Source organism: Trifolium pratense, linkage group LG2 (assembly GCF_020283565.1).
Source record: "Trifolium pratense cultivar HEN17-A07 linkage group LG2, ARS_RC_1.1, whole genome shotgun sequence".
Lineage (NCBI taxonomy): Eukaryota > Viridiplantae > Streptophyta > Magnoliopsida > Fabales > Fabaceae > Trifolium > Trifolium pratense.
This window is the reverse complement of record NC_060060.1, coordinates 35,527,384-35,544,129: the sequence shown is the minus strand read 5'-3', so window position 1 is coordinate 35,544,129 and position 16,746 is coordinate 35,527,384. Positions and strand designations below refer to the sequence as shown.

General features: G+C 32.9%; 3 protein-coding genes across 3 annotated transcripts; 2 read left to right on the top strand and 1 right to left on the bottom strand.

Moving 5' to 3' along the window:
* The first annotated feature begins 1,712 nt into the window (after window positions 1-1,712).
* LOC123908383 (calcium-dependent protein kinase 2-like) lies at window positions 1,713-6,535 on the top strand. The gene is given in 9 exon segments (XM_045959003.1): window positions 1,713-2,661; window positions 3,468-3,611; window positions 3,716-3,868; window positions 4,480-4,595; window positions 5,198-5,365; window positions 5,467-5,594; window positions 5,828-5,927; window positions 6,006-6,057; window positions 6,060-6,535. Coding segments are annotated over 9 exon segments (1,725 nt in total). The 5' UTR covers window positions 1,713-1,865; the 3' UTR covers window positions 6,128-6,535.
* Window positions 6,536-8,825: 2,290 nt separating this feature from the next.
* On the top strand, window positions 8,826-11,437 carry LOC123908382. The gene is made up of 5 exons (XM_045959002.1): window positions 8,826-9,211; window positions 9,357-9,550; window positions 9,706-9,912; window positions 10,133-10,193; window positions 10,692-11,437. The coding sequence occupies exons 1-5, from the start codon at window positions 8,834-8,836 to the stop codon at window positions 11,304-11,306; spliced, it is 1,455 nt and encodes a 484-aa protein (XP_045814958.1). The 5' UTR covers window positions 8,826-8,833; the 3' UTR covers window positions 11,307-11,437.
* A 1,898-nt stretch (window positions 11,438-13,335) lies between these two features.
* On the bottom strand, window positions 13,336-16,098 carry LOC123908381 (peroxidase 42). Its single transcript, XM_045959001.1, has 4 exons — window positions 15,642-16,098; window positions 15,361-15,549; window positions 14,626-14,791; window positions 13,336-14,103 (listed from the first exon to the last, which is right to left on the bottom strand). Exons 1-4 carry the CDS (start codon window positions 15,870-15,872, stop codon window positions 13,682-13,684), a joined length of 1,008 nt encoding a protein of 335 aa, XP_045814957.1. The 5' UTR covers window positions 15,873-16,098; the 3' UTR covers window positions 13,336-13,681.
* Between the last annotated feature and the right edge of the window lie 648 nt (window positions 16,099-16,746).

Below are 16,746 nucleotides of genomic sequence, written 5' to 3'. Positions count from 1 at the left end.
GCCTACTTTCCAGTGCATAAAAGCCCAGTGCTACTAACACCAACCATAAACAATCGTTGACAGAATTTATGGTATTTTATTTATTTATTTTTTAAACTATTTAAACTTTTTTACTCAAATTTTAGTTTTTTTTCTTATGGAAAAAAATTGAATTTTATTTTCTTTCTATATTATGATTTTGTCTAATGTGCACAAGTTAAACAAATAAATATTTTTACATTTACAAATTTGTTTTTACCATTAGGTCAATAAGTTTCACATTAAATTTGATTTAATAGTAAAATAAGATTTATCTCATTTGTATCAACATCTTTATTACAAATCATGTGAAGATGTTATGGAAAAAGTGACAAAGTAAAGGTTTACAAATTTTTATTTCTACTAAACAATTTGTGTGACCAATAAGATTATAAACTAAGGATTAATACAATTCATGCTACCTCCTATTATATAGTAGAAACCTAATTTGGTTCTTGAATATGTGTATCCATTTAGTAATTGGATTAAGAGAAATTCAAAATATAAAGAGAAATTGTGTTTGAGAAATAAACTTTAAATTAGTAAAATGCTCTTTTTAAAAAATATCTACCAAATAGGTCTACAATAATTTTTTTATTTTTTTATTTTTTGAAAACTTGGTATCCGGCCTTAGGACCGACTAATCCAAGGGGACCAATCCCACCGCCCACTTGCGGGGGCCCCATTTAAAGCCAAAGTTTTTTTTGCTCTGTATGGACTTAGCCCACCGAAATTGGCACTAGTGGGAATCGAACCTGAGACCTTGAGAGGAACATACTCCAAGGGCCCAAGCCAACACCACTCAACCAACCCCAAATGGGTTTTTTTACTTTTATTTTTACCACCAGTTTTATTTGGTTTGGGAGTCAGTTCTGACATCAAGTGATTTTAGCCCTTTCTGATCGCAGTTGCAGAATTCTACAATAATTTTAATTTTTACCTAATTACTTCCTCCAGTCCTATATATAAGGAACACTTTGAATTTTTTTTTTTTGTCATTTTTATAAGAAACACTCTTTAAATTTATTCTTTATTAAATAGATAATTACTTATATACCCTTATTAAATTGTATAAAATGCAACGTATTCTAATATTATGCATTAATTACACAGACACATTCTCAAGGTTCGTTTTGGAATAACACATAACATTTTAGAATTTTTAATAAAAAAAATAAGCCTCTTTAATATGTGTGTTTTTCTCAACGTGTTCTTTATATATAGGATCGAAGAGAGTATTACTTTTCAATTATTGCATTCCAAGTTTGTCAACAAAAATTTTTTTTATTGCATTCCTAAGAATATTGCTAAAATCAAACAAGTTGTTATTTCTAGTTGCTTCTTCTTTTTTTAGGAAATCAAATGTTTTATTTATTCTAGTAATCTAATACTAAAATAGTAAAATAAATGTAAAGAAGTAAGAAATTTGACTGTAAAAAAAAAAAAGTAAGAAATTTAAGATTTAAATCTAAAACTAAACCCTTTGATAATACTAATATCTCTCTACTAATTATCAACCGAGTTACGTTTACGCGATATTTCATCTTTTGACACGAATTATCTTCTTTTAACAGAATAAATTAACGTTTTGATAAGGTTTACACAACTGTAAACAAAAATTACTGACCGTAATTAACCAAAAACACGCAATTTTTCTGAATTTCTGATCTTTTACACGGTTGCGCCATAATCGGTCTCTTACAATAATATGATATGATCTGTATTCAACTAAATCAAATTATTTTCAGCTAATCCGTCTTTTCTTTCTACACGCTTTCTACTTTCCACTCATTCATAATAATCGATCCATAAACCCTTTTTTTTCAATTCAATCCAAATTCAACAAAATGGGTTGTCACGGTAGTAAGGAAGCGAAAAAATCCGCCGCAGAACATAGCCGCCACCGCCACCAATCATCCGCCGCAGCTGGTGCTGCTGCTACCGGCGGTACTAATTTCCAGTATCAAATTGTTCAACCTTCTTCCTCTCACGTTCAAACTTCACCACCACCAAAACCAAAACCAGAATCACATTCACACTCACATTCACATGCTTCAACAGTGACTACAACAACAACAACATCAAATCCAAAACCCTCTGCTTCTGAGAATGTGAGAACAGTGCAGAAACCAGACACAACAATATTAGGAAAACCCTTTGAAGATATTAAAAAGTTCTATACTTTAGGTAAAGAATTGGGTAGAGGTCAATTTGGGATTACTTATTTTTGTACTGAGAATTCAACTGGTTTAAATTATGCTTGTAAATCTATATTAAAGAGGAAGCTTGTTTCTAAAGCTGATAGAGAAGATATTAAGAGAGAGATTCAGATTTTGCAGCATTTATCTGGTCAACCTAACATTGTTGAATTTAAAGGTGCTTATGAGGATAGGTTTTCTGTTCATCTTGTTATGGAACTTTGTGCTGGTGGAGAGTTGTTTGATAGAATCATTGCTCAAGGTCATTATTCAGAGAGAGCTGCTGCTTCTATTTGTAGGGCTGTTGTTAATGTTGTGCACATTTGTCATTTTATGGGTGTATTGCATCGCGATTTGAAGCCGGAAAATTTCTTGCTTTCTAGTAAAGATGAAGGAGCAGCACTTAAAGCTACTGATTTTGGACTTTCTGTTTTCATTGAAGAAGGTGCTGCAGCTTTTGCTTTGTTTGTATATGTGCAATTTTATCAGCATTTAGTTTTGCTATTGTTTTTTAGTAACCCTGCTAATATTCAATTATGTGGTTCTTGATTGCTCTCAAAACTTTATAATTTTAGATATTGAGGACGCAGTGACGGTTTAATCATGCAGAAATTTGGTTCTTTTTGTTCACTTTTTGGTTATATATGAGTAGTTTTATGTTACTTTGCAAAAGAACGTGTGTTATGATAGTTCAATTGCTATCAGCTGTACTGCATTTTCATGTACCTTTATTTCTATTGGCGGTGAACATTTAGGATAGGGTGACATTAAGTTTGAGTTATAACTCATTAGAACATTTGTTAGGCTAGGCCACGTTTTCAGTGTTGTATCGTTAAGTCTAAAATGATGTTTAACACGAGCTGCTAGTAGTTTTTTATTTATCCATACTACCTTGCAATGACTATTGAATATGACCCTAAAAAACAGACTACTGGATATGGAACAAACCATTCCATGGTTACAACTTGTTGTAAGATTGCTTTTAGATGTAGATATTTGATTTGTCGGTCGAACAATATGATACTTGACTTCCTAATGAAAGTTATATTTTGTTTTCTTTTGAGCATATTTTAAATCCGATAAGTTGGTTTCGGATTCATTTTCAGTAGGTCAAATTGAAGTGTATTGTCAAGACAACTCTAGTTACAGCTTTCTTAAATTCTAATGTGTTTGAATTACATGTTACTTCCTGATATGGCCTTTGATTACATGGTTGATAATTCATACAGTATTTTTTATAACTTATTTCAGGAAAGGTTTACCGTGATATGGTAGGAAGTGCTTACTATGTTGCTCCTGAGGTATTGCGTCGTAATTATGGAAAGGAAATAGATATTTGGAGTGCAGGCATCATATTGTATATTCTCCTTAGTGGTGTACCACCTTTTTGGGCTGGTAAGATCAACTTGTAATTACAAAATGCTGTATATTTACAGTTTTTGGTTCAATTACTGATTCAAAAATTAACACTTCTCTGGTGGGGTTAATTTTTTCTGCAGAAACTGAAAAGGGAATATTTAATGCCATATTGGAAGGTGAACTTGACTTTGTTAGTGAACCATGGCCATCAATATCAGACAGTGCTAAAGATCTAGTCAGAAAGATGCTGACACAGGATCCAAAGAAGAGAATTACTTCTACCCAAGTCCTTGGTACTAGTTACTGTTTCGATTTTGGCTCAATCCTCAAATAACTTCAATTGCAGTAGTTCTTCTTTTAATAAATTTAATGCACCATTGCTATTTACTTCCTACACGCCTTATTATAAAACCCTCAAACAAAGTTCACAGGCATCAAGTAATAAGTTTATAAAAAATGTGTTACTTTTACATATTCATCCTTACAATTATTGATATCATAAGTGAGAAAAAAAAATCTGTTTTCCAATGATAAATTAAATAGGAGAATTTTTGTTAAGAAACCATTAATGTATGTGGAATTTTAAAAATGGTCTTATATTAAGGGACAAGAAAAAGTAGAAAAGAGTCGTATAATTAGGGAAAGTGGGAGTATTATTCAATCATTTATGTATTTTTCCAGTATTAGTTTCACACCTAAATTAATTGCCCTCCTTTGAGTTTTTGTTTCAAATGTTGCAAGATTCTTTACTCTTTATTCGCTTTGGCTCTCCCGAGTATTGTAATACATACTGTCAGATTGTCATCAACTAAATAAATACTCATCATTCATTTTCATTTTCACTTTGTTTTATAACTTTTCTATTAGACATGGCCTGACTATGATTAATGATTTGTTTGGTAAGAACACCCGTGGATGAGAGAAGGTGGAGAGGCCTCTGATAAACCGATTGATAGTGCTGTTCTATCTAGAATGAAACAATTCAGGGCAATGAATAAGTTCAAGAAACTTGCATTGAAGGTACGTCATCAAACTGCTTACTCATTCTAAAATATGTCTGCAGAAATAGAATTATGGAATTGCTTACTCACTCAAGTCATATCTCACTAGGTGGGTTTAGCTATTTGGATCAAATGCCACCATTAGGCTGTATAAAAACCAATAAATTTGTTTGTGGTGCCACACATTCAGACTAGTCTATTGTGTTGACATAAAACAGCAAAAACTGGCATATTGAACGATAAGGGTCCGTTTATTTTGTGAAAACATTTTCTATTTTCATTTCCTAAAATTCGTGTTAGTTTTACTTGTTAACAAGTAGAAAAGAGACACTTGAAGTGAACGATTGTGTTGCATTTTCGGACACAGTGAAAATGTCATAAAAACTATTTTCATTATTTTCTGAAATACATCATCCTTAGCCAGCATTTTATCTTCTCTCCATCACAATGAATCACCTCAAAAGTTTCTCATCCTGTTAAAATGGACTCATATTTTAGAAAATAAAAACAGAAAATGTTTTCACAAAGTAAATGGGCCCTAAACTTTACAGATACTGCTGTCATTCTGTGTTATCTTTTCTGGATATTTCTCTAGTACCAACTTCGTGGAAATTTCTCTAGGTTATGGCTGAAAATCTATCAGAAGAAGAGATTAAAGGTCTCAAGGCAATGTTTGCAAATATGGACACTGATGGTAGTGGCACCATCACCTATGAAGAACTGAAGTCAGGCCTAGCACGAATTGGATCACGATTGTCTGAGCCTGAAGTGAAGCAACTTATGGAAGCTGTAAGTAGTTACAAATCCATATAAAAAACAAAACTAGGCCAATGCATGACTTGAATCTTAAACTCAACAATGATCTTGTTCTCATGTATAATGTTTCTCAGGCTGATGTTGATGGAAATGGCTCAATCGACTATCTTGAATTCATATCAGCTACAATGCATAGACACAGACTTGAACGAGATGAACATCTTTACAAAGCATTCCAGTATTTTGATAAAGACAATAGTGGGTGAGTAAAGCAAGATTGGCACTATATTGTTAGTTTGTTACCAATATTTCATAAAAAAATCTAACCATATGTGTTTGAATAACTAAATAATGGCTTTTTTCTTTGAAATTACACATCTTGATAAGGAGTGAATTACTCATTCAACTCTTAATAGTTAAACAGTAGCTTAACTTGTTGAAATTATAAAATTTATCGCTGGTAATGACTATTTGCTTCTCTAATTTCACGGACAGGCATATTACTAGAGAAGAATTGGAGACTGCCATGACAAAGCATGGAATGGGTGATGAAGCAACAATAAAGGAAATTATTTCTGAGGTGGATACAGATAATGTAAGTTTGTCCCAATTTAATCAGGGCAACTCTGTTACGGATTATCAATATTCTCGCTAATGATTCTTAAACTAACAGGATGGGAGAATAAACTATGAGGAATTCTGTGCAATGATGAGAAGTGGAATGCCACACCAGGCACAACTATTTTAAATCTACGGAATGGAGTCAATTTCACATGTTCGTGTGATTCATCGTGAAAGCCAATTGGTCGAGAGACTTAACGTTGTTGGCAAGTAATGTTATCTCCTAGAATATGCAAGACACATGGATTGGTGATTACTTTGAGGTTCTTTGCAATCCTAATTTTCGTAACAAGGTTGTTTTCGTGCATGTGGTGCTAAAAATAGATTGATTAAAGTATTGTTATGCATTTCTTTGTACATTTAATTTCCGGCTGTCACGTTTTCCAAGTGTCTTGAGCCTGGATTGATTTATATGTTAAAATGTGGACTATGATATCAGAGTTACTGTATCATTTTAGTTATGGCAGAGGAACGAATAAACACGGGAGGAATCTGATTTCCTTAACCTGTATGAGGATGTATGTGTAAACTTAAGTCTTCGATTCCCATAATGTATTGATAATCTATTGTGCATTTGTTGAATTAGTAGTTTTCCTTCCTTCCTTTTCCTCATCTTCCTATTGACAAGAGTTTTTCTTTGTAAGTCATGCTCATGCTCTGATGCACTAGCTGTTACAACTTCGATTATATATGATTCAACATCGTAATGAAATTCCACGCATGATATCAAAACCTTGCTTGAAAAATTAGGGCTTCTTTTTCATATATAGAGGGCACATAATCAAAAGATGTTGTTCCTTTTAAACTTTCATCGTTTTTTATAAGTTAAGCCTTTCATACTTCATTTCTTGAGGTAACCTCATTCACCTCAAAGTAATTAAACTGGTTACACTTCCTAAGCTAAGGATAATTAGTTTAATGCCTGACACTAATGAAATTAGTTTAATGTTAATAAGAAGGTATCCAAGGTTTTAGCTTCGTATTCCCCTGACAATAATTATATTAAGAGACAACCATTTAAGTTACTGATCCACGTGAGCTTGTTTTCTTAATACTGTGATTATGCAGCCCAATGAGTATACTGTATTTTAGATATGCACGTTTGCACCCTTTTCCTTTTATGCATAACACTTTAGTCAAGACAGCATGCTTATTCTATTTATATGACTTCAGAGCTTTTCTACTAAATATGTTCCTCTAAAAAACACTAAAAACTTGGTAGCTAGGTAAAGATATATTGTTTCTCTTGCTATTTGGTACTAATTCACTTGAAGTAGTTTTTTAATACAGTCTAAACTTTAAATACTAATCAAACTTTATGTAATGTGATTATTTTGCAACCAATATGTCTGTTTTATAAGAAATTAAGTGGAAATGTAACTATTGTCATTCTAAGTTTCATACAGTATAATGAAGTGGACTAAGTACAGTTAATTAAATATATAATAATATATGTTAATCATGCCTCGGATGCTCCTATAATATGCTGTTAATTAAGGTAACAACCACACCCAGGCTTTCATAACAAGACAATGCAACTGTTAATTAAACACAAATGTATGAGTTGTCATTAACAGTAGCAGAGCTAGCTGTGGTTAATGCTTTTGGTTGGTTATTTTATTATGAAATTTGTATAGTGTGCTTGGATTTTGAAACAAGATTTATATATGTAAAACAAATCAAAACCTGGCATAGTTTGTTAAACTCCTTACACATGAAAAAGCAACAACCTCTTGAAATTTTTGCTATTATAAAATCTCAAGTTAATGCAAAAAGTTTGGCTCGGAATACAATGAATGAGAGAGAGTGAAGTGCACGTGCAGATGCTAATGCATGTTTTCTATTTTTCCTACCAATGTATTATTACTAGTACTTAAGCAATCCAAGTATTGCTTTACTTTAATTGATATTTATTTGTAGTTCTGCTTTGAAAGTACATTAGTTTTTGATCCAGAAAAATATGGCATCACAGGTCTTCTATTAACATCTTGAAGGGTTAAAAGGTATCTTGCATTTGACTTAATTTCAAGTCCAAATCAGAGATTTTCAGATAAAATCATTTAATCCTCGATGGTTATGGTAGAACATCAATCTTGTGCTACCTGCATCAATGCCTCGGCATTGTGTGCTATGGAACAAGAAAGGAAGGAAGACGATGTCAATGCTGTTGCTGAAATTTCAGCTGAGTTAGAAAGGGAAAGGCAGAAGAATGCGGAGCTCGTGGAAAGAATATCGGTGCTCGAAGCTCAGATAAGAGAAAGAAACACTGAAACTCAAGTAACAGTAATTTTTTTTTGTACATTACTTAAATAAGTGTTGACTTGTTTGTAATTAGGTCATCCATAATATATGCTTATAAAACATGCTCCTAATTGTTGTAGCTTTCATCTGTTTTTTTTTTATTAAAAGTTAAAACTTCAAAGTTCGAACATCATATCAGGAAAATAATCAGCATGTAGCTGGAAGAAGCTTCAATAATTTCAAAAGGAAAAAGGTTGAAACGGTAGACGATGAAATGGAGAATATGAATATTGTCAAAAGGGAGTACAAGCCTGATTATACTGAAGCCAATGTTCTTAAGGAGATTATTAATTCAGAAAACCCTTTGTTAAATTGGATGAGCATGGATGATAGCCAAATTTTACATTTTGAAAAATTTAAGGAATGCGATTCTGTTGCAGTTTTCAATGAAACAAACATTGATGATGCATGCAATGATAATTGTTTTGATGATATGGACAACAATCAAATACCACAAGGAATTGATGACACAGCTGAAACCTTTAGCGCGCAAAAAGGTATTGTTGATCATATTGATGATGAATCATATGTAACAAGCATGAAAAAAAATCTGTTCATGTGAATGATCCAAGTCCAACAATGAGACTGGAAGTACAAGAAAATCAAAAGACAAGAGACATGTTACTTGCACGACAATCCGAGAAGGTTGAAGTCAAAACGCGACAAGGGAATGAAATTAAAGAGGCTGCAGCATTTGAGGTACCTCCTTTAGGATCTGCACGCATATCGCAGAATAAAAAGCCACAGAAAGTGGCTTTCTGTCCTAAAGAAGTTAAGAGGATAATTGAATCTGAAGCCCTTGAGCAAAAAAATGCTCAGACACACACTATAAGGAAAATTATAGTTTTTGCATCACTTGGCATAAGACATGGGTGTGAAGATATGCATGAATTGGACTTCAACCATTTTAGCATTTTGAAGAAAGGAGAACCATATGTGTCTCCGAAGAATATAGGGGTAAGAGAATTCATTCAGCTAACTTGTCTTTAGTTTACAATGCTACTTCTTTAACATCGAAATCTCAATTTTGAAGCTTGACATTTGGCTCAAATATTACTATTATACTATAAATGCAAGGATTATTTTTTGTTTATCTATGCAGGAGCATGTTTTATACGAGAATCCTGGTGTTAGGAGGAAAATATTTTATCCGAATCAACAAAACCGTTCATTATGTCCTGTCCAGATACTTGAAGAAGAAAGAGCTATGCGTCCATCTGATGCTGCAGATTGTCCATCATGCTTATTCTTGTGCATTAAATACGGTGGAAGGACAAGAAATCTTCCTCAAAATGAGTAAGTTCTTGGACTGATAATGAGTATTGAGTAGAATTTTTTTAACTTCATTTTATATTATAAATGGTAATGAATCTTATTGTTGTTGTTGCAATTCAAAGAGAAATTATGTATAGTCTAATACTTGGTGATTTATGGATTGAGTAATCTTGCAGATATGTGAGGCAGAGGATGGGAAGAAACAAATTGAAGTCTTTTGGGCCACTTATGTGCCGAATGGCGATGTTGGTTCATGTTCGCAGTGGAAGCTTTTTCTTCAAGGCATTGGGCATTACACTTCTGTTTATGGCAGGATTTCCTGATGATCTAGTTCAGAAAGAAACCAAATACCAGAATTTAGACTTGCTTCAGAAATATTACAGGTTTATCAAATTATATGTAGCAAACAATTATGGTATCATAAATGGAACAGCTAGATATTGTTCTAATTCATAGTCATCGCAGAAAACATATGGAAAGATGACTTATAACTTCAATTGTAGATCAGATTATTGTCACAAAACAAAAAAGAATATATCATCATCATACAAAACTGTTTCAATTTCTAGAAACTACTCTAAAAGGCAATCTTTGTTCTGGCAGGACTGATGAAGATGCTGAAGGGGAGGATTTATTTCTTCAACATATAATTGCATACAATAATGTAAGATCACAAATGCCATGTTATGCCTACTAGTTCTTTATATAAGCTACCTGTCAATTATTTTTCTTCCAAAATACTTGCAACAATTTCTCATAGATTGTATGTAACATGTTCATAAATTAGTTGCATTTCCATCACAATTTTGTCTTCGTTTACTTGTTTGAGCTTATCTACTGACATAAGTACTTGTGAGTCTGTTTGAGAGAGCTTACTGAAACAACTAATGGCGTGTCCATATGCTTTTTTCAGCTTATTTCAATAAACTCTTCAGGATAGGTTATGAAAACAACTTATACCCTATAAGAAAGCAATTTGACTTTATTTTATCTTTTGTTATAGGAATTGCATATACATAAGCACTTATAAGATAAGAAATTTTGCTATAAGTGCTTAATTAAGTTGTTTATCTATTTTAACTATCTCTAAATACAAAATAGCACTTCTTTTTTGTCACTCCAGCCATTGCTCCTAAGCTTCTGCTTTATCTCGTTCAAGCAGGGTACTCGTGAACCCCAAAATTCAACTAAAAAGGTCCTTCCTGCAAAATCCAAAAAGAGAATGAACTCTAATGCCGTCATCAAGTCGAATGATTTGCAAAATCCCCCACCACAACAGCCAACACCAACGAAAATGAGTTCAGCAGCTACTCAATTTGGTTTAACTGGCTATTCTTCTACTCCAAGTCAAACATATGCAATGCAAATGACACCATTTCATTCTATGCCATCTCAAATTTCCCAAAATTCTTCTCATATGCCAAATCCAGCTCTTGCTCCTTATAGTACTAATATATCTGGTAATATTAGTTTACATCAAATGCTGCCACCACAACCAGCGGCAAGTACTTTTCTGCCAGTGATGTATTGGCCACCACTTCCACCAACTGCATTTTTTCCTGGACCATATCCTTCTACATTTGGATACCACTCTTTGCCTTCTACTGCAAGTTACATGTCGTTCCAAACACGACCTTATTATTACAATAACCCTACATGCAACTTCTCCTTAGAAAAGCTATTAGATGAAAGAGTAAACAATGAGTCAGCCTCAGATGAAACTGAGAGTGACACTGATAGTTCAGGTGGCTGCACTGAGCATAAGCAGGGAGCATAGTTCCAAAAATAAATAGACTTATTGCTAAAATGACAATGACATATATACTATGGTCATAGATTATGATATAAACTTTGAATGCAATCATTGTTAGGTGGTTTAAGACTTGAAGTGGCATGATTGTAAAAGAAATTTTTTGAACTCGTGACAATTCCAACATTCATGCTTGTTTTTTTTCATTGCTATCAGGCAGGAAATATGAAAGAGCAAGCTCTATAGATTTTTTTTTTTTTTTGACAAATTGATATTTAATTTTTATGATATGATTATTATTGTATGACGATTAGACTAATATTCCCTTTGTGCTTAAACTGTCGTTTTAAAAAAAAAAAACTAAGAACAGTTAAATTGATTGTCATTTTGTAAAACATAATTATTTTTTATCACTGAAAATGGTATATATATATAATTATGAAACTAAGTGAACCCTCCTAGGCATGCAAGCAGAGAAGTTTTGATAACATGAACATTTAAAAAATTCATGGTTAGACTAATGTTAGCCAACCAATCAGCACGTCTGTAATAATGCTTTTTATTTAAACTTGTCAGCTCAAGTTCACAAGTCACAAACAAAACGTCCATTGATGTTGCAGGTCTATGTTACCATGTCAACCAACGTCTTAGAATCACTCTCAACTATTAAACGAGTAATCCTCTATTACCAAGTCAAATCCATGCCAATGTACATTCCCCTCAATCTTTCAAACATATAGCCTTTCAAGTATCTGCCACTCTGAGGGTCGTTTCCAACCAATAAACACAGTATCCCAGAGATGATTCAAACCATTTGAATGAGTTGTCCCAAAAGTTGTTAATTGTTGTTGCCATCTTTAGAATCACTTGAGAGTCGGTTCATGTGGACGTTAAAAGTCTCGTTCAAAGATTGATTTGTTCCTCCAAGTCTACACGTACCAACACGCCACCATAAAATGAAATAAATTTGCACACAAAAATGGAGTGAATTTGTCAAAAAAGATAAAAGAAAAAGAAATGGAGTAAATATTTTGGAGGCCCTACATGGATATTTAATATGGCAGACCGCAGACATGAAAGTAACTACACACACTGCAATTTTATTTCATGGTTTCAAGAGCATTAATGGATTTATATATGTTGCTCTGCACATGATGCAATGCAATCAATATTCCTTGTCTGAATTAATCAAAGTATATTTTCTCCAATTTTTGCAGATTAATCTCTTAAGTTTTTTGTTAAAAATTTAACATGCTTTTGAATTATGAGTTCTATCAAAATTTACGGTCTGTTATAAAATTTTAACTAATAATAAAAGGGAATCTTTATAATATTTTTGTTTAAAAGAATGCAGTATGGATCCAAACAAGTGCATGTGCAGCAGTTTTATTTATTTCCACATTAGAAGAGGCCAGTAAAACGAATATGGTTTTATTTTGGCATTTTGTCACTGAAAATGGTCATTTTGGATCTTATCCATTTCAAAATTCCACGTGTCCTCAGATTCTTTGTCATCTACTCATCTCATCTCTCAAACTTAAAGGAAAGATACCAAGAATCATAATAAAAATTACAGTAAACTATTTTTATGATATCCCTTATTCTTTCTCATGAAACTGGTTTGGCCCACATACTCTTGTTTAATTGACCACTTGTTCTGTGAGATCCCTTTTTCTTTTTCTATGATATAAGTGAGACCCTTTGGCCTTTGTTTACTTCTTAGCATGGATTATTAGTACATCTTACCTACCTCAATTATTATCATGTATATTATTTTCATACTATACCACCAATTATTTTAGTCCGCAAATGTTTGCTTGCTTAACCTGCTAACCAACCTTCAAATCAATGTAATACAATCAAAGTCCCTTGCCATCTTTAGTCTTCATCATAAATATGGTAATGCACATTCCTTTAACCATTTAACTATTCCTCAAGTCTTTATCCTTAGTGCTTGCCATCATATAATGTTAGTGTTTGCACTTAATTTGCATTATACTATACTATGCACATGAAGTGCATTACTATTATTAGTGCATAAAAAGAAAAGGCTTGATGAGCACAAATATCATAAACATTGTCACTATGCCATCCAAATCCATGGACCACATCACATGAAATATTACAATATCACATCATCAACATGCTCAACATTGAGCTACATAGTAAATTTAAATAAAGAGATAAAAGCCAAAGTTACATCTCAAAGAAGATTAAAAATTAAAAAGCATCTAAGTTCTCCAATCCCTATGAGCACCACAACTAGGCAAGGCTCAAACGGTGAGCTACCCTAGAAGTGTTCTAGGCAGGCTCCTTAACCCAACCAACCAACCCTTCTAAAGGAAAACACTTTTATTTCTGCATAATATATTACAGAACATTTCTTCAACCATGAAATTCATTCAAGGCTCTTCATGGTGCTGCTTGTTAGCAACACTGCATTGCTTTCTAATCTCACCCTTTGTGCCAGTAAGAGGATTGTTTTCAGAAAGCAATGTAATAGCTTTTGAGAATTCCTTGAAGAAATAGTCTTGACTCTTAGCCATTTTCTTTACATAAGGCTTAGTTCTTTTGTCATGTGCTAATTGATGATCCACTATCAATAGACCCTTGTTATCCAAGATATTTCTGTAGTAGTTGTTATCTAGAATCATCGGCGTGCCACGGTCGTTTCTAACGTACTGCACGGCCTTGGGGTCAGGAATTGAATCAGGGCACTTCTTTAGCATGTGTGGAATGTGTTCTGGGTTCAAAGCTGGATCAACTTCTGGGTATAAACGGTGCACCAATTTTGTACAATGTGTTCTACCAACACTGTGTGCTCCTGTATGTTCAACAGGATAGTTGTTAGAAGTCGCACATCAGATGCAATATATTATGATATGAACAGGCATCATTCTACAAGTCAAATTTATTAGGATTAACTTAAATCTAACTCAAATTTTGAAAATAATAATATTGAAAATCATATAATTGCATGTCGCAATAATATGAGTGTATCAACAATTCAAATCGTCAGATGGATCTGGATCCTTTGCACGGTGCAGTAGACCGTAGTACTATTGGATTATGCGGATTATGATCCAAGGGTCCTACATGTCCCACATGCGCCCGAGCAATGGATCCAAACTACAAGTTGGCTTTATCTATTATAATTTGATGACTAATAAAGACTGAGGAGCCCACAATTTGGTTTTATCTAGATGATGACTCATGAGGATTGAGGATTTCACATTATTTTGATTAGATACGATGGAAAATGATGTTTTCCATTTTAATTAAATGAGAACATATAATCATGTTTATGAATTAATTAATGAAGAAGGTGTTTAGTATGTTATTATACCAAGCAAAGCAACAACACCAGGAGTGTTAATTCCCATGGCACCAAACTTGTCAAGAACAGCAGAAATAGACTCGTTGTGGTCAGGAAGGTAAGCCTCCAACAGATCCACTCTGCTCTTTCTACCATCCCTTCTTCCTGTTTTCAAAGGAATATAAGGACCTCCTAGCTGCAATCAACAAAGTAATTAGACACTTCTCATTTGCTCACTAAATAATGAATAAATTAAACTATTATTATTAATTAAAAATAAGTTCAGTCCTTAAACACAAGTAAAAAATCTGGACTAGGGGCCGTTTGGATTTGACTTATTTTTGAGCTTATAAAAATAATTTATGTAAATAAATTAATTTTTATGTTAATTCATAAGTTTTCACTTACAAAAATTTTATTTTTATAAGCTGTTTTCTCATAAACTACTTTTGAAAAACTTATAATAATAAGTTGTATAAGTTATTTTGCATAAGCTCAGAAATAAGTCAATCCAAACGGGCCATAGATCTAAGCCTCCAAACTCTCTTCAAATTAACAGTGTTGTGTATAACAATATCAAGGATGAATTATAGTTTTTTTTAACAATATCAAGGATTGCAAGAAATATGCATAATTAGTACCTGCATAACCTTGTCCTTAAAAAAACATGTTTTTTTTCTTTAAAAGGAAAAAATAGGTAACATCTCAAATCAAGATGAACAAAGTAAAAAACAGAACAAAAAAAGAAAGAAAAGGAAATTATACCGAAACAATGCCATCTCTAGCAGAAAGAACAAGAATATCAGAACAAGAAACAACTCCAGGACACTCTCTTTCAAGAGCTTCTTTGATGGTATCAATGTACCTAAAATTCCTCAAACCAAAGCTTCTGTCATGTTCTTGCTCAGACAAGCTTCTTCTTGTTGATGTCAGCAACAAAGAAGCATCACAACTCTAACCAAATTGAGAAAAAAAATCATTTTAGAAGTGATTAAAATAAGCTAAAAAGAAAGTAATAATGGATTGGAATTTTTTTAAGAAATTACCTGAACAGCACAGTCATGGAAAATGTTTCTGAGCCATGAGAAAGCAGTGTTCTTGTGGCGTTTGTAGAGAAGTTTGACTTGTTCTTTGATGATTTCTTCAGCTTGAGGGCATGATTCTTTGTAGTAATTCATGAGAAGGCCATTATCTTGTTCAGCAGAAGAAAAACTGAGAAAGAGTTGTGGTGAAAAGGACAAAAGAGCCAAGAAGATGAAAGCTTTGTTTGGAGACATTGCTTTCGGTAGTGAAAGTGGAGAGTGTGAAGTTCACTGAGCTATTTGCTCTACTTAAATAAACCAACCTAACTATAAATGTAATAATTAATGAGTTGTGATATTATTTTTTTCAATTAGTTTAATGATCAAAATTTAAGAAATCTTAGGGTTGAATTTAAATTTTTATATATCGTAATATTTCTATCGATTGAACTATATTTACCGGAACTTGAGCAGTGATATTTGTTAGATAATAAAATAATAGGTTATGTTATTGGGCCTTTTAGTTTAGAGTCCATTAAGTTTTATATATATTCTCTAGTAACTCTTTTGTAATGTTAATCTATTGGTATTCTATTGAAACCCTAGCCGTCTTTCTCTTTTCCTACTATTTGTGTATCTTTGATTCTAACATGGTATCAGAGCTTGCTTCGATCCGCCTTGAACCACTAGTCGCTTCCGTTGTGGATTCCCAAAAGTTTGGGAATGTGTTATTAGTTTTCGAGCATATTATTGTTGTTGTATGTTGGATTTGCAAGATTTTGATGTGGTGCGTGATGAAGCTATTGATCCGATTTGATCCATTGTTGGCTACGTTTCATACTTATGGTATTGGTTTGAATGATTTGCCTTTAGTTTCATATTCAAGAAAAAGGAAATTGAGAAGTGGCGTAATATATAAAAAAAGGAGAGGAATTGTTTATTGGTACTAGCAGGTTGACGTTTTATTATTGGTAATTTTTGGACGTGTTTCTTCTTATGCGGTTCAGGTTCATTCCGATAGAAACTCAATTGTTTTGATTTCTCTCTTTATTTGTTTAGTTGTCTCTCTTTTGATTGCATTGCACTTCTCTTTGTTGATTCTTCTGATTGATTGCACTTCTCTCTGACT

Coding starts and splice junctions, on each gene's coding strand:
- LOC123908381 (XM_045959001.1), bottom strand. CDS start 15,872: ATGTCTCCAAACAAAGCTTTCATCTTCTTGGCTCTTTTGTCCTTTTCA. Junction 14,792..15,360: donor CTAGAGATGGCATTGTTTCG/GTATAATTTCCT, acceptor TGTTGATTGCAG/CTAGGAGGTCCTTATATTCC. Junction 14,104..14,625: donor TGGTGTTGTTGCTTTGCTTG/GTATAATAACAT, acceptor TTGAACATACAG/GAGCACACAGTGTTGGTAGA.
- LOC123908382 (XM_045959002.1), top strand. CDS start 8,834: ATGAGACTGGAAGTACAAGAAAATCAAAAGACAAGAGACATGTTACTT. Junction 9,212..9,356: donor TGTCTCCGAAGAATATAGGG/GTAAGAGAATTC, acceptor TTATCTATGCAG/GAGCATGTTTTATACGAGAA. Junction 10,194..10,691: donor ATATAATTGCATACAATAAT/GTAAGATCACAA, acceptor TCGTTCAAGCAG/GGTACTCGTGAACCCCAAAA.